This window comes from Chinchilla lanigera, unplaced genomic scaffold, assembly GCF_000276665.1.
Source record: "Chinchilla lanigera isolate Chin_1 unplaced genomic scaffold, ChiLan1.0 scaffold00123, whole genome shotgun sequence".
Lineage (NCBI taxonomy): Eukaryota > Metazoa > Chordata > Mammalia > Rodentia > Chinchillidae > Chinchilla > Chinchilla lanigera.
In genome coordinates, this window is record NW_004955524.1 from 2,754,870 (window position 1) to 2,781,438 (window position 26,569).

Genomic DNA, 26,569 nt, shown 5'->3' on the forward strand with positions numbered 1-26,569 from the left:
CCCGGCCCGAGGGGTCCCGGCCGTCGGGGTGTCGCCCGCGGCCCCACGCCCTCCGCGGCGCGTGACGAAGTCGGTGAGTAACTTTCCCGGCGCGGATGCGAGTCCCGGCAGGAGCAGCGCGGCCGGAAGGGCCTGGGTTCCGGGGATCCCCGCGTCCCCAACCCCGGCCGGGTTCAAGACCCGCCCTCATCCCGGCTCGGGTTCCGGACCCTGTGTCCCGGACGGCAGCGGCCCCGGACAGGGTGTGGGACCCCGCGAGCCCCCCTCTGCCCACCGGGAGCCCCCCATTCTCCAAGCTCTTCCTGGGTCCTCTGCGCGTCCCCTGGATGCAGATTTTGGGGCACAGGGGTTGAATCAGGAAGTGTGGCGGCAGCTTTGCAGGCTTCTTGGAGTGGTGGCCCAGCAGGACCCCCGGGCAGTGGGGCGCACTGTCCTAATCTGGGTTCTGCCCTGCCCCTCATGGTGAGCACCAGGGTGGGCTGTGCAGCGTTTTTTAAATCTTTTAGTTTAATTTTTTGAGATGGGATCTGTGTAGCCCCAGCTAGTCTTGAGCTCCAGGGCTCAGGCAATCATCCTGCCTCAGCCTCCCCAGGGACTCAGGCAGCACCAGTCTATCTCTTGTCCTTTTAACTGGACTGGGGGTTCCCTGAGGGTTTGGATTGTAATTCCAGTGACCTTCTGCCTAGGATGGGTGCTGAGGGGTCTCTCTCTGGGTAGAGTGGGCCCTGGTCTCCCAGCAGGCATTGGGCAATGCCAGGCTTTTATTATTATTATTTTAGTTTTGGGGGGCTGGGGATGGAACCCAGGGCCTTGTGCATGGTAGGCAGCGCTCACCACTGAGCTGTACCCCAGCCCTCTGAGTATGCCAGAGGCGTTAGCCTGCGGGCCCAGCGTGAGAATACAGGCCGCGTCCCTTGGGGTGCTGTGGGGCGCCTCGTCAGAGAAGCTTGGGGTTGCCTTGCCGAGTAACTTACACGGATTGCCGCTCTGATTGGAGCCCTGGGGACAGTGCCGCTGGTGGGCTGGGACCTGCCTGGTCCCTCAGCCCGGCCTGGGGACACTCACAAGGACACTGTCTCCCCAGGGCCCAGACTGGCCGCTCTTGTCCCCCTGGGCCGCTCTGGGAGCCGGGCCAGTCCAGCCTGACCAATGTCCACAGCCAGGTGAGTTTCCAGCCGCCCCGCGCGCGCGGCGCCCTGTAGCCGGGGCTCGGGGTGCTGCCCCCTGACACCCTGTCCCCTGCAGGGAGCAGCCAATCTTCAGCACGCGGGCACACGTGTTCCAGATCGACCCGGCCACCAAGAGGAACTGGGTCCCCGCAGGCAAGCACGCCCTGACTGTCTCCTACTTCTACGATGCCACCCGCAACGTCTACCGAATCATCAGCATCGGAGGGGCCAAGGTCTGCGCGGGTGGGGGGGTGTTGTCCCATGACAGTTCGCTGCCTCCCTGGGTGGTAATGTGCTCCTCACGTGACTGGAGCAGGGGCTTCGGAGACCCTAGTGCCAGGCGCTGTCCTGTCATCCAGGACTTGCGGTACCAGCAGGGCCACCGACCTTGAACTTTGCCCTCTGCCGCAGGCCATCATCAACAGCACCGTCACTCCCAACATGACCTTCACCAAAACCTCCCAGAAGTTCGGGCAGTGGGCAGACAGTCGCGCCAACACCGTCTATGGCCTTGGCTTCGCCTCCGAACAGCATCTGACCCAGGTGGGGGCTGGGAGGAAGGGCAGGGACCCGGATGGGCACAGGGCGTTAGATGAGCCGGGAGCCCTTGCTACTCCGGTTCTGCCAGCCGCTTGTGCTTCCTGTCACCCCCAGTCCCCACCCTCTGTTGTCTGCTTCAGTATTCCTGATCTGGCATGGTGGTACACACCTGCAATCCTGGCTACTCAGGAGGCTGAGGCAGGAGGATCACAAGTTCAAGGCCAGCTTGGGCAGCTTAGCAAGATGCTGTCTCCAAATAAAATGTATAAAAAGGATTGGTTGGGGAGGCAGCTGGGTTGTGAGCGCTTGCCGTGTGTGTGTGTGTGTGTGTGTGTGTGTGTGTGTGTGTGTCTCTCTCTCTCTCTCTCTCTCTCTCTCTCTCTCTCTCTCCCTCCCTGGGTTCCATCCCCGTGGGGGGAAGGGGAGTCTGCATCCATTGTTTCTTTTGATGATTAGCACTTCCGTTCTGCAAAGAGTCTGTCCTCTGTTTTATTCTAGAAGCTTTATAATTTTCCTTTCAGCGTTAGGTCTTGAATTAATTTCTGTGGGTGGTACGAGGTAGGGCCTGAGGTTCATTTTTTCTAACCAAGCGTGAGCACTGAGCTGCTTTTGGGCTGTTTTTGTTTGTCTGCTTGTTTTGCAGCACTGGGGATCAGACCCATGGGGTTGTTGTTTTAGAAGATCATTTTCCTCCAGCGAGGTACCCTGCCTTTGTATGATTCGAGTGGTGTACGCCTATTAGAATTCTTTTCTTTTTTGTTTTATTGTTCTTTTTGTGGTTCTGGGGCTTGAACCCAAGGCTTTTGCACTGAGCTACATCCCCAGCTTTCCTTTTAAAGTTCTTTATTTTGAGCCAGGGGCTCACCAACTTGCCCAGGCTGTACTCAAACTTGGGATCCTCCTGCCTCAGCCTCCCAGAGTGCTGGGGCTATGGGTGTCTACCACCAGGCCCTGGCTATACCTCATTGTATTTAAGGCGACCTCAGTGCCTGTCCCACCTGCCTACCCTGGTACTTATGGTGCCCATGGGACATAGTTTTACAAACCCGCTCCTCTTTCCGTTTTGTGACTTAACAGAGATGTACGCTGTCCCGAGTCCCTTCCAAGCTGACAGGTCAGAGCCTGGGTGGGAACCTGCTGGAGGCTGAGAGGGGGCTACGGGGTTTGTTGACTGCCTCCTGCCTCCCTCCATACCCCCAGTTTGCTGAGAAGTTCCAGGAGGTCAAAGAGGCAGCGCGGTTGGCCCGGGAGAAATCTCAGGATGGAGGGGAGCTCACCAGCTCAGCTCTGGGGCTCGCGTCCCACCAGGTCAGCGCCCTGATGGCGGGGACACCGGGCTGACGTGGGGGTACGGGCGCTGTGCTGCTGCCCGGGACGATATGCTTACAGGTGGCTGAAATGACAGCCTTGACGGACACACCCTGCAGCCCCAGGGCCACGGACCACTGATTTGGGTCACGACCCCAGTGACCTTGGCCCGGACCTCTGGGGACCTTCTGACCCGTGGACGGCCCTGCTCCCCCCCGCAGGTGCTCCCGAGCCCCCTGGTCAGCGCCAACGGCCCTGGCGAGGAGAAGCTGTTCCGCAGCCAGAGCGCCGACGCCCCGGGCCCCACCGAGCGCGAGCGGCTCAAGAAGATGCTGTCTGAGGGGTGAGGGGAGGGGGTGAGGGGCGGGCGGGGCTCTCAGCCTAGCGGCCCGGCCCAGCGAGGTGGGTGCTGCGGAGGAGAGCGCGTCCTGCCCGCACCGCAGCGCAATTTGGTTCTGCCCCGCCCCTAGGCGTAGCCCCGCCCACACGCTATTTCCCCGCCCACCAGCTATTGCCTCGCCCCTTCCTCAACCCGACGTAGCCAAGACACCACCCACCCTCGTGTTGCCCCGCCCACAGCACGACGTGGGCCCGCCCCAACCCGATGCAGCCCCGCCCACCGGGCTATGCCCCGCCCACCCGGCGTCTCCGCACCTGCAGCCCGCTCTCCCCGCTTCCCGCTTCTCCGCAGCTCGGTGGGCGAGGTGCAGTGGGAGGCGGAGTTCTTCGCGCTGCAAGACAGCAACAATAAGCTGGCGGACGCCCTGCGAGAGGCCAACGCCGCGGCCACCCAGTGGAGGCAGCAGGTGGAGGCCCAGCGTGTGGAGGCTGAGAGGCTGCGGCAGCGGGTGAGGGCGTCCTTCCGCCCAGAGAGCCCTCCCGGCCGGCCGTGGTGCCTGTGGAGCCGGGCCTGCGCGCCCCCCCTGCCCCGACCCGCACCCCAGTCAGGTCACTTCCGGAGCTTGGCGGCTCTCTTCTGAGGGTCCTCAGGCGCTGATGCTCTAGCCAGTTGTGCGCGCGGTGGCGCACGCTTGTCATCCCACCACTCTGGGAGGCTGAGGCAGGAGGATTGCAAGTTTGAGCCCAACGTGGGCAACTTAGTGAGACCCTTATCTGAAAAAATAAAAAAGGATTAGAGTTGCAGCTCAAGAGAAAACCAATTTTGAGCTGCCCAATAAGGGGGTGAGCCCAGCCATGAAGGCGAGGTCTGGGCCGCACGGGCTGGGTCGGGCTGAGTGTCCTGTGGGTGCAGGTGGCGGAGCTAGAGGCCCAGGTGGCTGCAGAGCCAGCCCCTGCTGCGGAGAAGGAGGCACCTGGCCAGCCCCTGGAGAAGCTGGAGGCGCTGGTGCGGACCAAGGACCAGGTGAGACAGGCGTGGCTGGGGGCTGCCAGCCCTCGCCACCTGGGGGGCCAGGACCCCCATGGAACCCTCTGTCCTAGGAGATCCAGACGCTGAAGAATCAAACCGGGGGTGCGCGGGAGGCCCCGGACGCTGCGGAGCGCGAGGAGACGGAGCAGAAGGTGCAGGTAGGCGTGGCTGAAGGGCCTGGGTCGGGCACACGGGACCTGCCACCCTGCGCCTCGCCCGCGCTGTAAATGGATCGGAGCCGGGCTGGTGCTGCAGGCCTGACAGCCCTGTACTCTGGGAGGCTGAGGCGGCTTGTGGGGAGGCCCTGGGGGAGGAGGAGCGGTGCTTAAGGAGCTGCAGGGAGGCTGAGCAAGGGGAGCCCCAGGGGTGGTGGTGAGGGTTTTCTCCAGCACGACAGGAGCCCCAAGAAGCTGTGAGCGGAGGAGGGGGGTTGTGTGGATGACACCTGGATGCTGACGCCCCAGGCAGGCCTGGTGACCGAGCCCGTCCCCCGTCCTGTCTCCTCCTCCCGCAGGACCTGGAGGCACGGAACTCAGAGCTGGAGCAACAGCTGCGGGCCGCGGAGCGCAGCCTGGAGGAGGCGCGGGCAGAGCGGGAGCGGGCGCGGGCTGAGGTGGGCCGGGCGGCGCAGCTGCTGGACGTGCGGCTCTTTGAGCTCAGCGAGCTTCGAGAAGGCCTGGCCCGGCTGGCCGAGGCCACATCCTGAGCCGGTGCTGGTGCCCAGGCCCAAGGGGGCCCTCGGGGCTGGTTCTGCAGGAGTGCGCCTTGCTGGGCATATGTACCTGACTACAGGGACAGAGCCGGGCTAGTGACCCTGGTGGGGACCAGGGCCCCACCCAGCTGGCCCGGCGATGCTCAGCCTGGTGGCTGCCTCAGCTTCACTGTGTAGACTCTAGGATCCTGGGGCACGTGCTGTGCCCACATTACATGTCTTTAGCCCGGCTATGTGTGTGGTGTGGGCGCCTGAACCCGTCACTGGCCCTTGACTTGCCTTTTAGACAGGGTCTCACTGTGCAATCCAGGCTGGCCTGGAACTCACTCGGAAGGCCAGGCTGGCCTTGAACTCATAGCGATCCTCCTGCCTCAGCCTCCCCAGTGGACCCTGTTCAGAGACCCCCAGGCCTGACAGCCATCCCCAGCTGTCCGCTGGCTGGGAAGCTCCTAGGGTACAGCTATGCTCACAGCTGGGGGTTCCACAGAGCCAGGCTGGAGAACTGTGGCTGTCTGGGGGGCCTTGAGGGGGGGCCTGGGGCCAGGCTGGAGAAGAATGGCTGCTGAGCCGCATTCTGAACAGGGAAACTGAGGACCAGAGGAAGGGCTGCGCTCAGCCAGGTGCCGGGAGCGGCCAGCACTGCAACCCAGGCCAGCAGCGTCTCAGACCTGCAATGGGGATGAGGTGGCAAGATTTGGGGGGCAGAGTCCAAAACCATCACAGCCACGTAGGAAGACCCCTTTATTAAGCACCTCTAACCCCTTTATTAAGCAGCTGTACCCCCGGGCACGCTGTCCCGGGCCCACGCCACCCTCACAGTCCGTCCTCTGCGCCTCCAGCCGAACAAGGTGTGTGTCCATGGGCCCCTGCTGTCTGCAGGGAGCTATGGGAGCTCGGGCTGGGCCCGGGGGCAGCTCCAAGGTCCCGGGGCGGCTGCCCCCCGCGGCCTGCCCGGCCAGCGTCCTTCCGCCGCTTCAGCGCCTGCCCCACCTTCTCCTTGAAGCGCCGGTTTCTCCGCTTGATCTTGGCCAGCTCGGCCCTTCTCTTGGCCTCCAGGTCCGGGTCCTGCGGGGCAGGCAGAGCGCTGAGCGGGCGTCCGGGCCTGGGCTCCACGCCGCTCCCCGGCCGCCGGCCCCGTGCTCACCTTCCCCTCCAGGATGAGCTGCTTGCGCTTGTTGGTCTCTCTCTTCTCGTCGAAGTGGGCCGCCTCCAGTCTCTAGGGAACAGGGACGAGCCCGTCACAGGCTGGTCCCCACCGAGGCACGTAGCCCCTGCGCACGCCCCAGCCGCCACTCACAATCTCGCACTCCCTGCGGACCACGTTGACCTGCGTGAGGATCTGCAGCACCGAGGCCTCCTCCACCGGCAGCTCCTCCAGCTGCTTCTCTGTGGGGAGGGTACAGGGTGGGGACGTGGCAGGGACACACTCAGCCTCGTCTTAAGCTCCTGGGGAGGCAGGTGTGCGAGGCTGGAGTCACACCAGCAATTGGGGGCACCAACTGCTGGCCTTCTGGTTTTGGATGGCACCTGGGATGGAACAAGGCCTTCGTGCTGTGCTCCATCCCCAGCCCTTTGTATTTTAGGACAGGGTCTTGCAGAGTTGCCCAGGTTAGGTTGAATTTGCAGTCCTCCTGCCTCAGCCTCCTAAGATCACAGCATGTACCACTACACCTGACTTACCTTTTATTTGGAGGGATTAGCAAAACTCTGCATTGGGGCTGGGTGTGGTGGTGCATGCCTGTGATCCCAGCGCTGAAGAGGCTGAGGCAGGAGGATCACCCCAAGTTTACCTCAATCACCTTGGGCTACATAGTGAGACTCTGTCTCAGAAAAACAGAAAACCCTATGCACTGGGCTGAGAGTGCACTTGGGGCGTGCGTCGTGGGTTCTGCATCTCTGGACCCAACCAATCATGGATTGAAAATATTAAAAAAAAAGCCAAACTGCACCCCTGCTGGATGGGTAGGCTTTTCATTTCTGAGCCGTGCCCGGGCTCCTGTCCGCTTGTCCTCATTCCCCAGGTGGTCAGGTCCCACAGTGTCACCTGGAGCACCGAGTCCTGACCGAGGGCGGATGTGTGCGGGACCTGTGCCAATGCCACGCTGTTTCTTGGGGGGACTCGCGTGTTCAGATTTTGGGGCCCAAGGGGGCGTCTTGGAACCCATTCCGAGGGAACCAAGGGACAACTGTTCATCTCAGCACTGATGTTCTTTCAAGTCGAAGCCAGGCACCGCAGTGTGGCCCACAGCCCGTTCCTTGGGAGACTGCGGCGGGAGGACTGCTTCAGCCATATAGTCAGAGGCTGAGCTGGGGAGCGCAGCAGCCCCTCCTTCCCAACAATAAAGCAAAGCAGCGGCCGCTTCTGATTAGGCCAGCCCTGGGTCGGCGCCCAGCCAGCTGTCCCCACCGCTGCTGTCGTGCTCTGGCCTCGGAGACGCTGCCCACGCTGGTCTGAGGCAGCTCCACGGGGAGCCCTGCTTTCACAGCTGGGCCAGGGACACGCGCGGGTGGTCTGTCCCCAGCCCGCCCCACTCACTGATCTGCTCCTCGATGGTGTGCAGCAGGTGGATGTCGTACTGTGTCACCAGCGTGATGGCCTGGCCCTGCCGCCCTGTGGGGACACGGGGTTACACATGGTCAGGGACCTGGGGCTTGGCGGAGAAGGGACCCGTGACTGGACAGCATGTGGATGGGGGCTGTGCTGCCAGCCTGGCCTTGCCCACAGGATGTGTGTGTGTGTGTGTGTGTGTGTGTGTGTGTGTGTGTGAGAGAGAGAGAGAGAGAGAGAGAGAGAGAGAGAGAGAGAGACAGACAGGCAGACATGGCTGCTTTCCCTTTTTGGCTTGGCTGCCAGGGAGCCCAGGCTAAGTGACATCAGACAAGAGCTAAGAGGCTTTAGCCTGGACCTTTGCAGCCCAGTTTTTCTGCTCCACATCTCTACAGTAGTCACCACAGCCTGGTACCCATCCAGTGAGGAGGCAGTGGATCCATGTGATGGCTGTGGCCAGCCCAAGGCCACAGCATCGGGATGGAAGGGCCAGGCTTAGCCTACTGGTGGCCACCTTGGCCTTTGGTGTTCTAGGGACACTGGGGTGGAAGCCAGGGCCTGGCGGTGCCCGGGAAGCCGCACCACCTCCCCTCTGCTCCTCAAGGGAAGAGTCGGCAGCCCCTCACTGGCCATGGCGCCCGTGTCACGGGCCACACCTCTGGAGGACGACGACCCGCTGGGGGCTCACCTGCGCGGGCTGTGCGGCCGACCCGGTGGATGTAGATCTTGGGGAGCCCGGGGGTGTTGTGGTTGATGACCACCTGCACCGTGGGGATGTCCAGGCCCCTGCAGGCAGAGGCTGCTCAGTGGGGAAACTGAGGCTGAGGCTCCTCCATGTCCACTGGGCAGTGACATGGGGGGTGCCTGACCGCTGCCCAAGAGCCACTCCCCACCTAAGGTGTCCTGGGGCCTTGGTGGCCGGAGCCCGGCCTGGGCCACTCACCGTGAAGCCACGTCTGTTGCGATCAGGATCCGGTAGACGCTGGACTTGAACTTGGCCAGGGCAGCAAAGCGCTCTTTCTGTGTGGCCAGGAGGGCAGCGCGTTAGAGTGGCGGCACCCCAGGCCTCGTGTGCGGGGTCCCGGGCTGTGCCTTGGAAAGGCGTTTTTGTCCCCGCTGTTCCCTGCTCGCTACTCCTGGCCACCACAGGGAGCAGCTCCGCTCCCCGCCGGGAGCTGGCCGTCCATGGACTGAGTCCCCTACGCCGTGAGCCAAAGTAACCCTCTCCTCCTCTCTGTCGCGGGGGTTGGCTGTTCTGCTCCAGTGCTGGGAAAGGAACCAACCGTCGAGCCCTCCTGGCTTAAGTCTAGTGACGCATGGGCCGGAAGCAGCCTGGACAGTGAAGGAGCAGGGAGCGAGGCATGGCAAGAAAGCCGTGCCCAGCGGGGACACTGCAGACCAGACACCTGCTGGGATCCCTGTATTCTGGGAGGCTGAGGCAGGAAGATCACACCTTCCAGCCCAGCCTGAGAACCTGCCTCGACGAACCAAAAGACAAAACAAAACCTAACAACCCCAGACAGATGCTGGGTCTGCACCAGGGCCCCGGGGCTGGGAGCACCTGGGTGTCCCTCACCTGCTTCATCATGGAGTGCAACGCCACCGTGGGGAAGTTGAACTTGCGGAGCATCATACACAGGATCTGGCAGGTCCTGGAGGGACAGAGGTGACCGCTGACCTGTCCTGCCCCTGCCTGCCCCAGAGATACCAAGCAGGGCAGCCCTGTGCAGCTTAGAAGTGAGAAGAGGTACCAAGTGCGGGAGCACACCCCAGCACTCAAGAAGCTGAGGCAGGAGGATCCTTGCAAGTCTGAGGCCAGCCTGAACTACATAGTGGGACCTTGCCTCAAAATCTGAACCAAACAAAAAACGTAAGAGGTATGGGGCACCAGAAGTCCCACTGTCCTCCCTGCTGACCCCTCCCCAGCCCTGCAGCAGTAAGAGTGGGTCCCGGGGCGTGGCTCAGTGGCAGAGCACCTGCTAGCGGGCACAAGCCCCAGGGTTCCATCCCCAACGCACAAAATCCCCAAACAAACATAGGACTGGGGCTGGGTGTGGCTCAGCCTGCACGAAGCCCTGGGCTCCACCCTCAGCACTGCCCAGGCCCCAAGGGTACCAGCGGCTGGGAGCTGCCAGGCCCTGCCGTGCCCGGAGCCACTCTGCATCCAAGCTCCTCTCCTAGAAGCCTGACCTCTGCTCTTCCACCCTGACAGTCTCCCTGAACGGCCCGAGGCGTGGCCGTGTGAGCTGCCCCTGGGGGACCCCACGTGGGGCTGGGGCACACGGGGCAGCCCTCGGGGTCGTCACTACTGCCCATCCAAGTGACCCGGAGGCCTAACTAAACTCAGGGCACCACGGTGAACCCACACCATGGTGAACTGGCGGCGGCGGTGACAGCCGCTGTAGGGGTTTCCTGGGCCTTCTGTGCAGGGTGAGGCCGGGGCCTGGCTCTCGGTCTGGGCAGAGGCCAGCGCTCACTTGCACGTGTTGGTGAAGATGATGATGGACCAGTCCTCGTGCTCATCCTGGAAGCTCTGCACCAGGTGCACCATGTAGGCGTCCTTCACCTTCTCAGGCACCAGCAGGTAGCGCTGGTCCAGCTGCTCCACGGTGCGGACCCTGGGTAAGCGGGGGGGGGGGGGGGGGGGAGCCTCAGTTTCCCCCCAAGTCACCCGCAGCCATTAGCCTGCCCTGGCCTGCCCAGCCGGCGCCGGGGCACTCACGGGGCTTGCGCCTCCCAGAAGAAGGGCTGGTTGGTGGCCAGGCCCTGCAGCTCCCGGAGCGTGTCTGTGAGCGTGGCGCTGAAGAGCAGCGTCTGTCTGTGCGCTGGCACGGCCGCCAGGATGGTCTCCAGGTCGGCCGTGAAGTCAGTGCAGCCCTGTTCCAGCAGCCGGTCCGCCTCGTCCATCACCTGGGGTGGGACGGGGTGGACTCTTGCTCCTCCTGGCCTCACCCCCTACTGAGGCCCCAGCCCACCCCCTGCACCAGGACTGGCTTCTTGCTTGTTGGTCCCTGAGCTGGCCTTCGTGCTATTTCTAGCTCCTCCCCGAACCATCTTGGGGTCCCGAGGTGCCTGAATGGGTGATAGGGAGCCCAGACCCCTGGCCCTGGCCCCAGGGCCGCCAGCTCACCAGGAAGCGGATCTTCTTGATATGGAAGGTGTTGGAGCTGCGGAGGTGGTCAGCCAGGCGCCCGGGCGTGGCGATCACCACGTGTGGTTTCCGGGAGAGCTCCAGGGCCTGGGCTACCATGTCTGGGGGCAGAGGGCGGGAGATGAGGTTGGCTGGGAGCTCTGAGACTGGGGGCGTCCCACGCCCAGCGCCTGCCCGGACCCTGGACATACCCATGCCACCAACGATGATGCAGTCTTTCAGGCCCAGCGGCTTACCCAGCACCCGGAACTGCTCTGCGATCTGGTAGGCTAGCTCCCTGCGGGAGTGGGAAGTGAGGCTGGGTCGCGGACGCAGTGCTATGCCTGCCTCCCTGTCGCAACTCCATCCTGGGGCTCCTCCCCGAGCTTCGTCTTCCCCTTTGCCCTCTCCTTTGCATGCCGTCTGGGTAATGGGTCGCCCTCTGCCTGGCATCAAGGCCCCACATGCTGGCTGTACCATGCCAGGCCCCCAAGCCTTTTCTTTCTTTCTTTTTTTTTGTCTTTTTGAGATAGGGTCTCGCTATGCAGTTCAGGCTGGCCCTGAGCTCACTTTGTAGCCCAGGCTGGTCTCAAACTCGAAACAATCCTCCTGCCTCAGCCTCCAAGAGCTGGGATTACAGGCAGCACCACCACGCCCGGCCCCTGACCCTTTCCTGCTCCCCGCCTTTCTGATGCTTTGTACGCAGGTCTCTCTGCCCAGAATGCTTCAGTTTCCCGTGCTGTGGGCCAGCCACGAGCCCCTATCTGACCGGCACTTGCCCTGAGTGCTTTCTGGGTAGGCCATCTTGTTCAATTCTGCAGCGCCTGTAAGACACAGGCCTGATTTTCCTGCCCGGGGAAAGGTGTGGCTCAGAGAGGTCCAGGTGCTGGCCTGCGCCTGGGGGCCGGTGAGGGCCTTACCTGGTCGGGGTCAGGACCAGGCAGAAAATGCCATAGGGATCCTCTGATAGCTTCTGTAAGATAGGCAGGACAAATGCTGCCGTCTTGCCGCTGCCTGTCTTGGCACAACCCAGGCAATCCCGACCTGCACAGAAGGCAGAGCCACGTCAACGCACGCCAGGCAGACAGCTGGTCCCATATGCTGATGATCGACTGACTGACTGATGCTGGGGATCCAGCCAGGAGCTCGTGTGCCGGGCAAGCAGTCTACCAGTGAGCCCCACGACAGCTGATGTCTACCCAGCCCCGGACTACACCTTTTCTGTTGTGGCGCTGACAGCTTTCCACCGGGGGCAACTGACAGATTCTAGCGAGGAGAGAGAGGCTGTTATCGGTCCCACTTGATAAAAGGGGAAACCGAGGCTCAGAGGCTTGCCCAAGACAGAGCCGGGAAGTGACACCCAGCTGGCCCGAGATGCTGCTCACCGTCCCCTGCTTTCCCAGAGCATCTGAACTTGGGGGACCCAGAAGTCCCCTCACCTCGATCTGCACCCTGTATTCCCTGTTGGCCGGTTTCTCTTTGTTGACTCGGTCCCTCGGTCTTTCACGGGCTAGGTTTCCGGTGGGCATCCCTTTCGGGAGGAAACTTAGTTGGGCCGGAAGAGTAAAAACAGCAGCCACAGGACCGCGGAGTCCTGGATTTACCAGCAATTCTGACAGCCTCTGTTTCTATTTGTAAAGTGGTTCCGCCCGTTTTTCGCAGCATTACTGATCAGTCCTTCACGAAACTCTCCACGAACTCGGAGTCGAAGGAGATTTCGGAGATGACATCGCTTAGGCGCGTAAATGTCAACGCTGCCCAACTGGCCCCGGGAGCCCGGGCTCGCCCGTGACACCCCCGGGCGCCCTTCGCCTCCCGGGACCTGCCTGGGCAAAGGCTACAAGGAGGAAAAGGAGACAAGAAGAGCGAAGCCGCTTCAAAGGGAAACTTCCAGGCCACACTCACCTTCCAGAATGGCTGGGATGCAGCCGAGCTGCACGGGCGTGGGCTGCTTCAGGCCGAGCTGCCGACATTGCTCTACTAGCCACGAGGACAGCCCAAGCTCCGAGAAGCCTCCCATCCTCTCCGGCAGCCCTGAGAACCTTGTGAGTAGTGCTTCCGGCGCGTATCTATGATGTTCCGAATTATTTCCCGTTTATTGGTTCTGCTTCCTGCGTGCTCCTACCCACTCCAGCTCACTTGACCAATCACAGCTTTGATCGCATCTCTTCCTATTTGCCGAATTCCACATGCTCGTAGGACCAAATGAAACTATAACTCCCGCAATGCCTTGCGAGACGCGCTGGCGTCTCCCGCCCTCTTACTCCCATAAGAGCCTCCCATTGGCTTATTCAATGCCACTCGAAACGAGTAAACTACATTTCCCATAGTGCTCTGCGGTGGGACATGTGCTTCCGGCCGACGTGTCTCTCCGGAAGAACCGCGAGTAAGGCGACAGCGAGATGGCTCCTCCAGCGCCTGGCCCGGCCCCCGGCGCCTCCGGGGAGGTGGACGAGTTGTTCGACGTGAAGAACGCCTTCTACATCGGCAGCTACCAGCAGTGTATCAACGAGGCGCAGCGGGTGAAGGTGCGGGCGCGCCGGGCGGGGGCCTCCGGAGGCGGGGAGGCTTCCTGGTGGCCGGGCTGCCGCCCGTCTCTGCCTCTGAAACCGGGTCCCCCTCTCGCGCCGTCTTCCCCACACGCTTCTTCAGCCAGCAAGGAGTAGTCACTTGCCCGAGCAAAGCAGGGGCTTTGTGCGTTATTTATTTACTTACTTATTTCATAGACAAGAGTTGCGCACGGGGCATCCTGATCAGCATTTGAGTAAGCGAAATATATATGTGGCTGTAATAATTTAAAAAAAAAAATTGAAATGGAGTCTCGCAGCGTTGCCCAGGCTGGCCTCGAACTCCTGGGTCCAAGTGATCCTCCTGCCTCAGCATCCCAAGTAACGGAATTAACGTGTGAGCCACTGCCCTTGCTCATGATGCCAGCTATTTATTTATTTATGTATGTATTTTTGAGACAGGGTCTCGCTCTGCAGTTCAGGCTGAACTTTATCTCACTTTGTAGCACAGGCTGGTCTCGAACTCGCAACGATCCTCCTGCCTCAGCCTCTTAGTTACAGGAGTCAGCCACCCAACGCTCATGATGATTGTCATCTTTTGTCTTGCCCTAATCTCAGTACCCATAAGATAGGGACGTTTGCTTATCGTTATTTTCTGGTTCTCACCAGAAAAGTTTGCAAGTTTTCAGTTTGAGAAATGGCTTTCCTGATGTTACAGGTCTAGACTATTCTGACTGTATTTCCCAAGTCCACTCATTCATTCATTTTTAACTGAGATTTGTATGAATCGGACACTTTATTCCTGCTGGACTCAGGGTCAAAATAGGCAAAATCCCAGCTCTCTTAGAATGTCAGTTTAGCGGGAGACAAACCTTGAACAAGAAAATAAAGAAGTCAGGAAGTGACAAGAGAATGGTGCGGTGGGTAACACCTGGCCATTTCAGGGCTGGAAAACAGCCTAGCCCTTGGGTGGGGGCCACCCAGGAAGGCTCTGGCATCAAAAGGAGGAGCAGTGGGGGATATTTTTTGCGGGATCCCTTAGGCAGGGATGTGTGTGTTTTGCTCTCCCAATCTCAGTGTTGGGCATTGAACTCAGTAGTTCACACCCTCAGCCCTTTTTAGTTCTCATTTTTTTGAGGTGGCGTTCTTTTTGAGACAGAGTTTCACTGTGCATTTCAGGCTGCCTTAGGACTCACTTTGTAGCCCAGGCTGGCCTCAAACTTGCATCAGTCCTCCTGCCTCAGCCTCCCGAGTGCTGGGATTATAGGTGTGAGGCACTACATTGGTTTAGTTTTCATTTTGAGACAGGTTCCACCTGAATTGCCTGGGCTGGCCTGAAAGTGGCCATCTTCCTGCCTCAGCCTACCAAACAGCTGAGATTACAGGTGTGTGCCACTGCGCCCGGCTTGTTACTATTACCTGGAAGCTGAGTTGTTGGGGAATGGATAAGGGCCGGGTGGCAGGGTCTTTGCCTGCTGTCACAGCCTAAGCTCCTAAAACGGTAGGCTGGGGGTGCCGCTCAGTGGTGAGTGCTTGCCTAGCATGCGTGAGGCTTTGGGTTCCGTCTCCTTCACTGAAAAAAGTAGAAGCAAAGGTAGTAATAGTAATGAGGGAGTGAAGACATAATTACGCTTGAGATGGGCACCGTGGACAGAGGGGCAAAGCACTGAGGCAGAGAGTAACCCGCCCTGCTTCACATGGGTGTGGCCAGATCCGGCCAGGCCCCCGTGACGGTGCTTTTGGCCTCAGCACTGCAGTGTGAGGAAGGGGTGGCCTTGTCAGTTCCCGCAGAGGTGCCAGGGCGGGTCTGAGCTGAGTGTACTCCAGCATGGAAGAAGTAGGGGTAGGCCTTTATAACTTGCGCTTAGCATGTGCAAGGCCCTGTTCTAACCCCCCCACACACACACCTGAAACAAAACCTCCGACTTCAGGACGCTGTTAGGATGTGTTGAAGGAATATTTCCATGATCGTATTTTGTCTTCGCCAGGGTGGTGGCACACACCTGTCATTCCAGCACTGGGGAGGCTGAGGCAGGAGGGTTGCCAAGAATTCTAGGCCAGCCAGGACTACATAGTGAAACCCTGTCTCAAAAAATACCAAAGAAAAGAAGGCATAGTATTTGCATATAATCTACTCGCGTTGCCTTATACCCTTGAAATCATCTCTAGGTGACTTAAAATACCTAATGCAGTGTAAATGCTAGGTGAAGAGCTGTCTCCTGTGTTATTCAGCGAATAATGACAGGAATAAGAAGCCCGTACCTGTTCACCACAGGTGCAGGGTTTTTGGTTTTTGGGTTTATCTTTTGGACTTTTGAGACATTGTCTGGCTATGTCGGCCAGGCTGGCCTCACAGCGATCCTCCTGTCTCAGCCTCCCAAGTGCTGGGAGAACAGGTGTGCACCTCGGCACCTGGCCATGTGCAGTTTTTGTTTTGAATACCCTTGGCCTGCTGCCCGCAGTTGACCCTGCAGATGTGGAACATGTGGAGGGGGCAGCTACCACAAACAACTGTGAAGACCTCAGGGATTTGTCATCCTCCGGCCCCTGCGGGCCAGCGGCCCTTGTGGCTCTCACCAGGCTGACCTGCTGGTGGCTGGGCCCTGTCTCCTGGGCTCCTGGGGAGGAATCTGTGTCCCAGATGCCCCGGGAGCTGCCTGTCACCTCGGCCGGGCCATCTGGAGCCACCAGATCCGGGCGAGGCCTTGCGAGGGCGCCTGACCGTTTGCTGCTCGGTTTTGCACTTCCGGCCTGCGGGACCGTGAGAGAACCATTTCTATTGTCTTTAAACTGAATCTACCGCCCCGCAGCCCGGGAGAGGCCACCCAAGGAGCCCCCAGGTTGGTCACCCGTTTGTCACCTTGGTGCTTTTTCTGCGCTGCTGTTTTCAAGCGCCCAGCAGATGGCAGCACTGCATGGACACCGGGGTGAGCTGCGCACAGCACAAACGGTTGAGCCACCGCAGGGCAGCTCTGGTGGCCCTGAGGACGAGGGGAGTGGCATCGCCCCTGGGGCTTGTGGCGTAGCCCCCGCGCTATGGCCGGGCCTCGCAGTGTGCAGATGGGGGCCTGACCAGGGAGGAGACCGCAGCGAGGGCCGGAGCCAGGCCCTGCTGGGACATTTCAGCGGCGTGGGCCTGCCCTGCCGTGCCCTGGCGGGGAGCGCACTGGATTTGCAGTCTGTGCCAGGCAGGGCCTCTCCCGAAGTGGCACGCCAAAGGGAGCGGGAGACGGGCAACAGGCCCGCCGGACCCATCTCAGAGCCTCGGGCTGGTGGCTGGGCCTGTGCTTGGGTGGAGGGAAGGGTGGTGCCTGCGTGTCGCCACCAAGTCCGGGTCCCGGCTGGCCAGTGGCCCCAGTAAGGGGTGGCCCGGGAGCCCGGCCCCAAAAGGTAGCGCCCGTCTCCGTGTGTCTGGGGTCTTCTTGGCCGCGCGCGCCTGCGTAGCTGCCGAAGCCCCCACGAGCCGCTCCGTGTCCCCGCCGGCACCAGCGGCTCGCGCTGCGGAAACCTCAGCGGGTTTCATCTCCCTGGTGACGCTGGGCCCGTGCCTCATGCCGGTGTTTCTTGTCACGGAGGCCGGGTCCCGGCCGGCAGACGCGCTGTGCTTCTGCTCTGCTGCCTGCCTTCGCCCCGCGCCCTGTCCCCGGGGCCGCCCTGTGCTCTTCGCAGCACCGAGGGTGCTAAGCTGTATCCCTGCCCTTCCTACGTTTTGTTCTGAGTCAGGGTCTTGCTGAGTTCCCAGGGTCCGACCCAAATTTGCGATCCTCTTGCCTCAGCCTCCCAGAGTGCCGAGGTGGCCTCACTTCTTTCAAAGCTGACCCCAGGCTCCCGTGGTCTGGCCGGGGGGGCCACAGGCTTTGCCTTGGGTTCGCGTGCGATCCCTGAAGCATGAACTTGGGGGGCGCACCCCTCAGCCGTGGCCGGGGCGTGCGGTCGTCTGTGTCCTCACGCCGCTGACTGCAGCTGCTTGGGGGCCTGGTGGCCCTGCAGGGCCGGCGATGCTTCCTGTGTTTTACAGGGCGCGGCTGAGGCCACCCTGTGCTCTCTCAGCATCGCACTGAGCTTTCTCAAAGACGCCAGGAGTGGGGTTGGTCTGGTCTTCCTGAGGGTGGTTTGGGGAGCCCAGGCCGGATGTCACGGTGAGGCCCACCTCTGGGAGACATCTGAGGCTCGTTTGGTTGGAAGACGTTCTGGGTGACAGCCACCGAGGCGTGGGCAAGGCGGCTGGGACGCGCAGTGACACCTCGCTGGGTGGCTGCGCCTACCCGCGGGCGCCACGTTGGCTGCTGGGCGGGAGGGGGCTGCGTGGCCACGCTGTGCCGCGCCGCGTCCTGACCTGCTGCCCGTGTCCCGCAGCTGTCCAGCGCGGAGAGGGAGGTGGAGCGGGATGTCTTCCTGTACAGAGCGTACCTTGCGCAGGTGAGTGTGGGCGGCGCCGGGCTGGCCGGGCGGGGCTGGCAGGAAGCAGCGTTTCACCTGCGGCTCAACCAGCCATGAGCTTGTGGTGTGGCCCCGTGGGTAGGTGTGGCCCCCGTGGGTAGGCGCAGCCACCCAGTCGCTGGACAGCCGGGCCTGAGGACCCGGCAGTGCTTTTGTTACTGGCTGTTAGCCCACGCCGGCCTCCAGCTCACCCCCTCACCCCCCCACATTTCAGACGCCCGAGTGCTGGGATGGTAGGATGAGCCGCCAGACCCAGCTTGATGTGTTGTTTAAAAAAAAAGTGTAAAAAAAAAAAAGCGTGTGTGTGGTGCAGCTGGATGTGGCAGTGCATGCCTCTAGTCCCAGCTGTTCAGTAGGCTGAGGCAGGAGGACTGGGAGTCGGAGGCTAGCCTGGACATTTTATTCAGATCTTGCCTCCAAGTAAGATAAAACTGGCTGGGGAGGTAGCGTAGCGCTCCTTGGATTCAGTCCCCAGTACTGAAACAGACAGGACACCGAGAAGCGGGAACCACTGGGCGGGAGGCGCTCGGGGACGGGCCCGGCCATGCGGGACGCAGCGGCCCTCTGGGGTGAGCAGGAGCTGTGCTGTTGCACAGTGCTGAGCTCTGTCCCCACGGCTGATGCTGCCCTGCTGCGAGGTGGTGCCCGCCTTCACTGTCCTCTAAGCCCTGGGGAGGGCAGCTGGGGTAGAGCGGGACAGGTCCGGCGCCACCAGTAGGCACTGAGCACGGGGCTGGCTTGTAAGCCCCAGGTGCCTGTGATGGATGACTTCTGCTGGCCTCTGGGGTACTGTGGTGGGCGTCACTGGTGCTGGGACTAGAGGTCCCTGGACCTGGCCAGCTGGGCTTTCTCAAGAGCCCCAGCAGGATGATGCTAGTTGCTGTGTCAGGAACACAGAAATCTGTCCAGGATTTCTGCTCAGGAGGCTGAAGCAGGAGGGTCTCGAGGTGGAGACCAGCCTGGGTGACTTAGCGAGACCCTGTCTCAAAGTTGAAGCCCTTCTCGAGGGTGGGCCGGGGCTGACTGTGCGTCTGTCGCAGAGGAAGTATGGCGTGGTGCTGGATGAGATCAGGCCCTCCTCGGCCCCGGAGCTCCAGGCTGTGCGCATGTTCGCGGAGTACCTGGCCAATGAGGCCCGCAGGTGAGGCCGGGCGGGCGGGGCGGGGCGGGCAGGACGGGCACACGGAGTCCTCAGCCAGGGCCTCCCTCCTCCTGTGTGTTAGTTTCCCCCACCTGCACGGTGCGTGCTGATGTACGCAGTCTTCGGTTCTGTCCCCAGCGAGAGTAGCAGGCAGAGACACAGGAGTGTCAGGCGCCCTGCAGCCGCGTGCTGCTGTCTGCGCCAGCGCTGGAAATGTCAGGCAGTGCTCAGGGCCCCACCGGCCCCAGGGCCTTCCTGCCTCCACACGGGGCAGCACGGATGCGGCCGGCCTCCCGCCCGGGGGCTGCAGCAGGTCCCACGCCAGGGCCTGTCCCAAGCTGAGACCTTGGCGGCGTGGGCTGGGATCAGGCTGCGGGGACGGAGGGGCGCCGCGCCCTCTCCAGTGGGGCGGGCACGTGGCCAGCGCCCTGTGTGCGCTGAGCGCTGTGTCTTGCAGGGACGCCGTCGTGGCTGAGCTGGACCGGGAGATGAGCCGGAGCGTGGATGTGGCCAACACCACCTTCCTGCTCATGGCCGCGTCCGTCTACTTCCACGACCAGAACCTGGACGCGGCCCTGCGGGCTCTGCACCAGGGCGACAGCCTGGAGTGGTGGGTGCTGCCCTGTGCCCGCGTGCCTGGCTCTCTGCTTGAGCTCTGCAGGCTGCTCCTGACTGCCTGGTCCGGAGCAATCCTCCTGCCTCAGCCCAGGAGCCGAGCTGCAGATGCACACCACGGCGCCTGGCCCGGGGGATGCTCAGTGCGTTTGCCCTGTGTGATTGATGCCGCGCGGGGAGATGGGCAGCAAATACGGGTCTCTGTGGCCACTGGTGGTGGAAGGTCAAGGGCAAAGCCCAGTTCCTCAAGGGAAGCCTCCCACTGTGTCGTAGCCTGAGAGCCCAGCGACCGGCTCAGCTTTCCCCAGGAGCCCACCGACTCCTACAGAAATGCTGGGCCTCCTCGGCTTTCGGAGGGCCTGCCTCCCAGTCTGTGAGCTTGTAGTCTAGCTCTCAGGAGGCTGAGGCAGGAGGGCTGCAAATTTGAGCCCAGTCTGGGCTGAGGGCAGAGAGTGTAGTTTAGGGGCCGGATGCCCTAGCGCTGCTGAAACGAAGACCAAAAAAGAGCAAGACAGGTTTCAACAGGAACTTTGGTTTTTTTTTGGTTTTTTTTTTTTTGGTTTTTTTCTCCGGTACCGGGAACCGAACTCACGACCTTGCACTTGCCAGGCAGGCGCTTTTGCCGCTGAGCTAAATCCCCAGCCCCTCAACAGGAACTTTGGAAGGGACCTTGAGGGATGCTGGGGTGGGGACAGTCCTGTCTTCATGGCCGGGCAGGTGCTCCAGGGACACTGAGGCTAGCAGTCCCTGAGGGCAGAGCAGAGAGTGCGAAGGCAGGACACGCCAGGACCCTGTCGCGGCACCTCCGTGGCCTCGGGCCCCTCCCTGTGCACTGAGCTGAGCTGTGTGCTTGTCCTGGGGACACGGGTGGGCGCCCCCCTCCGTCGGTCGAAGCAGGGTGGGGAGGCAGGACGCAGGGACGCGTGTGTTCCCCTCCCCCAAGCCCTGGCAGCTGGGAGGGAGGGCCGCGGCCGGAGCGGCTCAGCCTCGGGTTCCTCACGGCTGCAACACAAAGAAGAACACAAGCTGGGTGTGGCGGTCAGCCCAGCACTGTGGAGGCTGAAGCAGGAGGATGGTCGGATTTCAGTCCCAGCCTGTGCCGCGTAGTGTGCTCAAGAGCAACCCGAACAGCACGGGGAGACCCTGTCTCAAAAGCAGAAACAAAAAAGCAGAAAAATAAGCACGGCTTGGGCATCCGCTGCTGGCTGCTGGCTGCTGGCCCCCGGCCTGAGTCTGGCTCCTGCCTGGCAGGAGGAGTTGGGGACAAGCATGGGCCCAGCCGCCTAGGGCCGAGGAGGAGGCGAGCGGGAAGGGCTGGGGACCCAGGACCCTGGTGTGGACACCCAGAAACAAGGGCAGGTGGCCCGGTCTGTGAGGCCTCGGGCGACTGGGCCCGCCTGCGTGCACGGCTCGAGTGTCCTGTAGGCAGCGGCCAACAGCCCCCAGTCCCCACGGGGCCCGGGCCCAAGGCGCGGTGCTGGGGGCGCGTGGGGGAGCAGGCACTGTTCTGGAAGGGGCAGCCCAGCGCCTGTGGCCGCCCAGTGACGCCACCCGCCTGTCCGCAGCATGGCCATGACGGTGCAGACCCTGCTGAAGCTGGACCGCCTGGACCTTGCCCGGTGAGCTGCACCCGCGCTGCGTCCCCAGCCCCTGGCCGCCAGCCACCACCCACTTCGTTCCTTTCACCCCTGCCACCTGCTCTTCTCTGCAGCTGGTGCCTCAGTTTCCCTGTGGGAGGCCCGCCGGGCCAGAGCGGGCTGGGGCCCAGCCACTCAGCACCTCTCTGTCCCCAGGAAGGAGCTGAAGAAGATGCAGGACCAGGATGAGGACGCCACACTCACCCAGCTGGCCACGGCCTGGGTCCACCTGGCCGTGGTGAGCCCGCCGCGCCGCCCCCCCCCCCCCGGCCTTGACTGCACTCCGCAGCCCAAGGACGGCTGCCTGGGGGCCGGGTAGCCAGCGCCATCAGGGACAGGACGCCCCGTGCTGGCAGCCTGGCGCCGTGCCCCCGGCCCGGTGGTGACGGCTGGCTGTTCCCACGGACGTGCGGTGTCCCGGCCCCTGCCTGGCCTGCAGCCCGCCCGCCCCACCTCCGCCGCCCCCCTGGTCTCTGGGACTTGGCTTCCTCTCAAGCCGCTCTTTTGTCTCCGTCCTTTCAAATGCGCCCAGTGTCTCTGCCTTCGGGGCCAGCGGGGCCAGGGCCTCACGGGGAGCCACAGCCTGCTGAACATCGTGTTTCCCTGTGAATATTTTTTAATTGTTATATTTTGTCTTTTTGAGACAGGATCTTGCTAGATATTCTGGGCTAGCCTTGAACTCACTATTTAGCCCAGGCTGGCCTTAAACTCACAGTGATTGGTCCTCCTGCCTGTACCTTCTGAGTGCTGGGATGACAGGCCGGCACCACCACAGCAGCTTTTTGTACTTCCTGGCAGTGCTGGCTTGAACCCTTAGGCTCGAGCAGTCCTCCTGTCTCAGCCTCCTGTGTGGCTGGTGCTCCGGGCTGCACTCTCCCACCTGGCTTCGTTGTGTTCTTTCTTTTCCTAGCCTTTGTTCTCAGGTCCCCTGGCGAGTGTCATACTCTCCTTAACAAGGGAGCAGGCGCCACTGTGCCAGCCCTGTGCCCAGGGTGCCCGCCTCTGCGGTGCAGACTGAGCTCGCAGGTGGCAGGAGAGGGCCGGCCCCCGGGTGACTTGAGGCTACACCCGCAGGGTGGTGAGAAGCTGCAGGACGCCTACTACATCTTCCAGGAGCTGGCAGACAAGTGCTCGGCCACGCTGCTGCTGCTCACGGGCCAGGCGGCCTGCCACATGGCCCAGGGCCGCTGGGAGGCAGCGGAGGGGGTGCTGCAGGAGGCGCTGGACAAGGTGAGCGCTGGGGCCCACCGCCCCCAGCCAGGGCCAGCCCTGGCCCTCCACTCCGTCTGGATCCTGGGCATCAAAACATCGCCCACCAGGGGACCTAGGGGAGAGGACCGCAGGGCGGCCACCATGTCCTTCCCCGAGGGTTTTGTGACAGGCTGCTGTCATTTTAGAGGCTGACCCCTGCTGCCCACACGCAGGACGCCTGGGACCCCACCTCCTGCCCAAGAACAGCAGGGGCTCTTTGCAGCCATGTCCTGGGGCTGGTCACACCGTGCAGGTGACAGTCGCCTGGCATGGCTCGCTGGGTAGTTAACTCCCACCTGTCCGCACCTGCAGGAGGCCCCTGGGCTTTGCTGCAGGTGCCCTGGCCCATCCCGCTGCTGTCCCTGGCCCTCGTGTCCCTCCGTGTCTCTGTGGGCACTGCCTCAGTGGGGCATCTGCACTCACGCTTGCGTCCCAGGGACACCAAGGGGCAGAGGAGTTGGTTCACTGATAAGGTGCCCAAAACCATGTGTCATCCAGCTGCTTTGGAGGCAGAGACGGGAGGATTACAAGTTGGAGGCTGGAGCCCAGCGTAGGCAGGGCTGTCTCAGAACGAGAAGTTGAAAGGTCCCTGGTACCCTGGCACTCGGGGCTGAATCCCCACATTCAGGGCCAGCCTGAGCTACACTGTGAGTTCAAGGTCAGCCCGAACGGCTGCCGAAACTTTTGCAAAAAATAAGTATGCAACCCCACTCCAGTAAGTAACCGTCACCCCAACCCCAAAGCGGGGCTGTCCCAGTGTGACAGCGCTCAGGGTCCCCAAGGTCCCGTGCTCGTGGGTGCCGGAAGCATCCCCTGCTTCCTGCCGGTGCGCCGGAGCCGGCGGCGGGTGGCAGAACCAGCAGCAGCCGAGGGCGCCTGGCGCAGGCCGGCGGCGGGTTCGCGGCAGGGGCGCCTCCCGGGAAAGCAGGGGGCTGTGCCCGGGAGGCCCTTGGGGTGTGTCCCCGCTGTCCCGCGGACACGGTTGGAGACGCAGGCTGGTCTGAGTCACTCACGCTGCCCGGCCGTTCCTGCTCCAGGACAGCAGCCACCCCGAGACGCTGGTCAACCTCGTCGTGCTGTCCCAGCACCTGGGCAAGCCCCCCGAGGTAGGTGCCGCCACCGCGGAGGTCAGGGTGTGGGCGCCCCAGCTCAGGCGGCTTTGTCCCCCCCGGCTGTGGAGGTCGAAAGTGGTACGATGCCCCTTGGGCGACCACGGGTGCACAGGAAGCAGGGGCCCACACGGGGAGGGCCCACACTCACCCTCTCTGCTGGTTGGAGCTCTGAGCCTTGGTGGCCTGGGACTGCCCCGTTCCTGTGAGGTGAGTGTGTTCACCGTGGCTTCCGCCTCGCGAGCTCTGCTGGCCCTGGGATCCAGGTGACCGCAGGTTGAGCTCAGGGCAGAGACTTCTGAGCGCAGGTAAACATCGACGCCGGTTGCTTATCGAGGTGGCCCTGAGATGCTGTCTGCAGGGCCGCCAGCCTGGCTTTACTGCCTTTCAGACACGCTCCTGAGATGGATCTGACCCAGCATTGAGAAGGGTTACTGTCTGCCTCATCCTCCCTGAGCCCTGGGCTGGCACGCTGCCGTCATTTTAGAGGCTGAGCCCTGCTGCCCCCACGCAGGGCGCCTGGGACCCCACCTCCCGCCCAAGAGCAGCAGGGGCTCTTTGCGGGCGTGTACCACCGTGCCCGGCTGCACACGGTCCCTGTGGTGGCCCCTGGCTGTGTCGCAGGCAGGGGTGCTGGGTGGCTGCTTCCAAGGGCCCAACAGAGGAGCGAGCCGGGCGCCCGGGGCGGGGGTGGCCGTGGGCCAGAGACGACAGCCTGGGCCTGAGGGCGGGCAGGGGCCGGGCGGGCAGGCCCGTGCTGCGAGCGAGCTCCCCTCTGAAGCAGCGCGCACCCTCTCAGCCCTGTGCCCAGGCTGTCCCGCGTCCTGGCCACATCCTGGCCGCTGTCCCTCTCGTGCCCTCTGCCCCAGCCCCTGTGGTATGACACCAGCCTTGCTGGCGCGACACAGGCTCACCGCCCCCCTTCAGCCCGGTGCAGGTGGGGAGGGCGGGGACCTGGCCTGCTCGGCCCCCGCCTGCAGGTCCCCTTCGGTGGCTGACCCGGCCTGCTGTCCCCGCAGGTGACGAACCGCTACCTGTCACAGCTGAAGGATGCCCACAGGTCTCACCCCTTCATCAAGGAGTACCAAGCCAAGGTGGGCGTGTGTGCGGTGGCCTGGCCCGAGCCTCCGGGCTGTGGGGAGGCGCGGGCTCACACGTCCTCTCTCTCTCTGTCCCCGAAGGAGAATGACTTCGACCGCCTGGTGCTGCAGTACGCGCCCAGTGCCTGATGGCCACTGGACGCCTGGGCCAGGGCCCCGCTGCCCCGGCCTGCCCTGCCCTCGCCCGTGCCCTTCTCTGGCAATAAACGTGTCTGCTTGTTGTCGCTGCTGTCCGCACTGTGCCGTGTGCGCATGTGCGGAGACCAAGGCTCCCGGGTCCCCTGCCTGTGCTCCTGACCGCAGGTGGGAGAGCTGTGGCCTCCAAGCCTCGCCCTGGCCCCACGAGGACCCTCCGTTGGCATCTAGGGGAAACTGAGGCCCAGATCCAGCCTTGGCGATGGTGTGTCAGGATTGCAGCCCGGCACCTCGGTGGGAGCCCACCGGCCTCGGCTCCAGGTGGCAGGGACTAGGGACACATGAGCCTCAGCCCCTATGTCCTGGCAGCTGGGCCATGTCACCTGCGAACAGAGACCCCTGGGACCCGAGTGCCCGGGCCCCGGGCTGCCGCTGTGAGCTGCCGGTACCTGCCCAGCCCTGCCCTTGGCCGGCCACCTGGTCTGGACTGAGGCCAGCGCAGAGAAGGCAGTCAGTGATAGCTCGCCTTCTCCCTGTCCCAGAGCCAGCTCAGGACAGGGTGGTGTGATCCTGGTGGCTGGAAGGCCTCCCTGGGCGCCTCCCTGGGCAGTGGCACCAGGGGCTGGTCCTTGAGAGGAGCTTGCCGGTGGCAGTTGGGGAGGGGAGGCTGGTCCCGGAGTCCCCAGTCCCCACCCGCCTTCACCACGGGAGAGAAACAGCCGCTAGGGGCGGGAGCCTCAGGTTAGCACTGGCGTCATGGTGACCAGATCGTGCCGTGGGGAGGGGCCGCGGCCGGCCCGGCTGAACCCCTGCCCCGCAAGGGCAGGTGAGCACAGGAGACCCAGGGTGGCGTGAAGAGGCGGGTGGAGGGGCTGTTAGTGGGTGACAAAGGCCACTGAGCAGGTGAGGTTGGGCAAGGCTGAGGAGAGTGGCCAAGAACCCTGAGTTCCTGCAGAGACTGCGGGCAGGTGGCAAAGGTTCGGCAGGGTGGTGCCAGGATCCAGGTCAGAGGGCAGGGGTGGACCGGGCAGCCAAAAACTGCCAGGTGCTGAGCCAGGTGGGGCTGGGGACACCGGATGAGGGCGCAGCTGCGCAGGCTGAGGGGACCACAGGAGCCCCCCCCACCCGGGTCTTACTGTGTGCCCGAGGGCAGGGTGGGACCCATTCTGCCTCCTGCGGCTCACTGGTGCCCAGGGAGCCATTGTCCCCAACTGGGGCAACTGATGTCCTCGTGGATGGCTCTTTCGGGGGCGTAGGGCACAGGCGCTGGGCCTAGGGTCTCACTGAGTTGCCCAGGCTGAGCTCAGACTTGAAATCCTCCTGCTTCAGCCTCCCAGAGTGCTGGGATCACAGGCCATGCCCTGCTAAGATGGTGATCTTGAACCAGGTTCTTACCCCACTCGCAGCAGGCCGTGGTCCCCCTACGCTGGGCCGGCCCGGGACTGCCCCGGCCTTGTCTACTCCAGGCAGCCCCAGCCCCACCACCCCAACCTCACAGTCACTCTGAGCCCCGCAGCCTGCCCCTGGCCGAGGAGCAGGACCGGGCAGGGTCGCAGGTCCCTGGGGCCCGGGGAAACCCTGTGTGCAGCCTCTACCCCACGCTCCGGGTGCAGAGAGGCCCCCGGGAGGCCCCAACACCGCCACAAGCACCGCGCCTCAGCTCCACGAGGCGCGAGGGCCCGGAGCAGGCGAGGAGCAGGGCTGGCGGGGTAGGAGCGGGGTCACCGGCCCGGAGAGCTGCGCGGCTGGAGCCTGCGAAGGACGCGCACGCGCGAGCTGGGGACGCGAAGGAAGACGCTATCGCGCAGGGTCTGCAGGGGTCCTGTTGGTCCCCGGGTTTGCTTGGCTGGAACAGGGG

At 62.9% G+C, this 26,569-nt stretch overlaps 4 protein-coding genes across 6 annotated transcripts; 2 read left to right on the forward strand and 2 right to left on the reverse strand.

The window, feature by feature from the left end:
* On the reverse strand, positions 1-288 carry LOC106147162 (basic proline-rich protein-like; the record flags this gene model as incomplete). The annotated part of the gene is given in 2 exon segments (XM_013507195.1): positions 1-132; positions 275-288. Coding segments are annotated over 2 exon segments (146 nt in total), but the record flags the coding sequence as incomplete, so codon positions are not given.
* Positions 101-5,329, forward strand: Homer3 (homer scaffolding protein 3). Of its 2 annotated transcripts, XM_005409603.2 has the most exons (10): positions 101-462; positions 1,085-1,163; positions 1,246-1,402; positions 1,581-1,712; positions 2,910-3,017; positions 3,239-3,360; positions 3,709-3,865; positions 4,270-4,380; positions 4,458-4,544; positions 4,901-5,329. In XM_005409603.2, the coding sequence occupies exons 2-10, from the start codon at positions 1,150-1,152 to the stop codon at positions 5,090-5,092; spliced, it is 1,080 nt and encodes a 359-aa protein (XP_005409660.1). In that variant the 5' UTR covers positions 101-462; positions 1,085-1,149; the 3' UTR covers positions 5,093-5,329. The 2 variants fall into 2 exon arrangements, with proteins under 2 accessions (XP_005409660.1, XP_005409659.1); XM_005409602.2 differs by lacking the exon at positions 101-462 and having other exon boundaries at positions 498-1,163.
* Positions 5,330-5,822: 493 nt separating this feature from the next.
* Ddx49 (DEAD (Asp-Glu-Ala-Asp) box polypeptide 49) lies at positions 5,823-12,840 on the reverse strand. Its single transcript, XM_005409601.2, has 13 exons — positions 12,682-12,840; positions 11,697-11,820; positions 10,989-11,074; positions 10,777-10,898; positions 10,369-10,556; positions 10,124-10,264; positions 9,223-9,298; positions 8,590-8,666; positions 8,335-8,432; positions 7,635-7,709; positions 6,396-6,484; positions 6,243-6,314; positions 5,823-6,163 (listed from the first exon to the last, which is right to left on the reverse strand). Exons 1-13 carry the CDS (start codon positions 12,794-12,796, stop codon positions 5,912-5,914), a joined length of 1,515 nt encoding a protein of 504 aa, XP_005409658.1. The 5' UTR covers positions 12,797-12,840; the 3' UTR covers positions 5,823-5,911.
* A 286-nt stretch (positions 12,841-13,126) lies between these two features.
* On the forward strand, positions 13,127-24,802 carry Cope (coatomer protein complex, subunit epsilon). 2 transcript variants are annotated; one of them, XM_005409598.2, is made up of 10 exons: positions 13,127-13,304; positions 17,640-17,702; positions 18,764-18,864; positions 19,322-19,474; positions 21,045-21,098; positions 21,273-21,354; positions 22,230-22,346; positions 23,405-23,473; positions 24,496-24,570; positions 24,658-24,802. In XM_005409598.2, the coding sequence occupies exons 1-10, from the start codon at positions 13,179-13,181 to the stop codon at positions 24,703-24,705; spliced, it is 888 nt and encodes a 295-aa protein (XP_005409655.1). In that variant the 5' UTR covers positions 13,127-13,178; the 3' UTR covers positions 24,706-24,802. The 2 variants fall into 2 exon arrangements, with proteins under 2 accessions (XP_005409655.1, XP_005409654.1); XM_005409597.2 differs by having other exon boundaries at positions 13,128-13,304; positions 22,191-22,346.
* Positions 24,803-26,569: the final 1,767 nt, after the last annotated feature.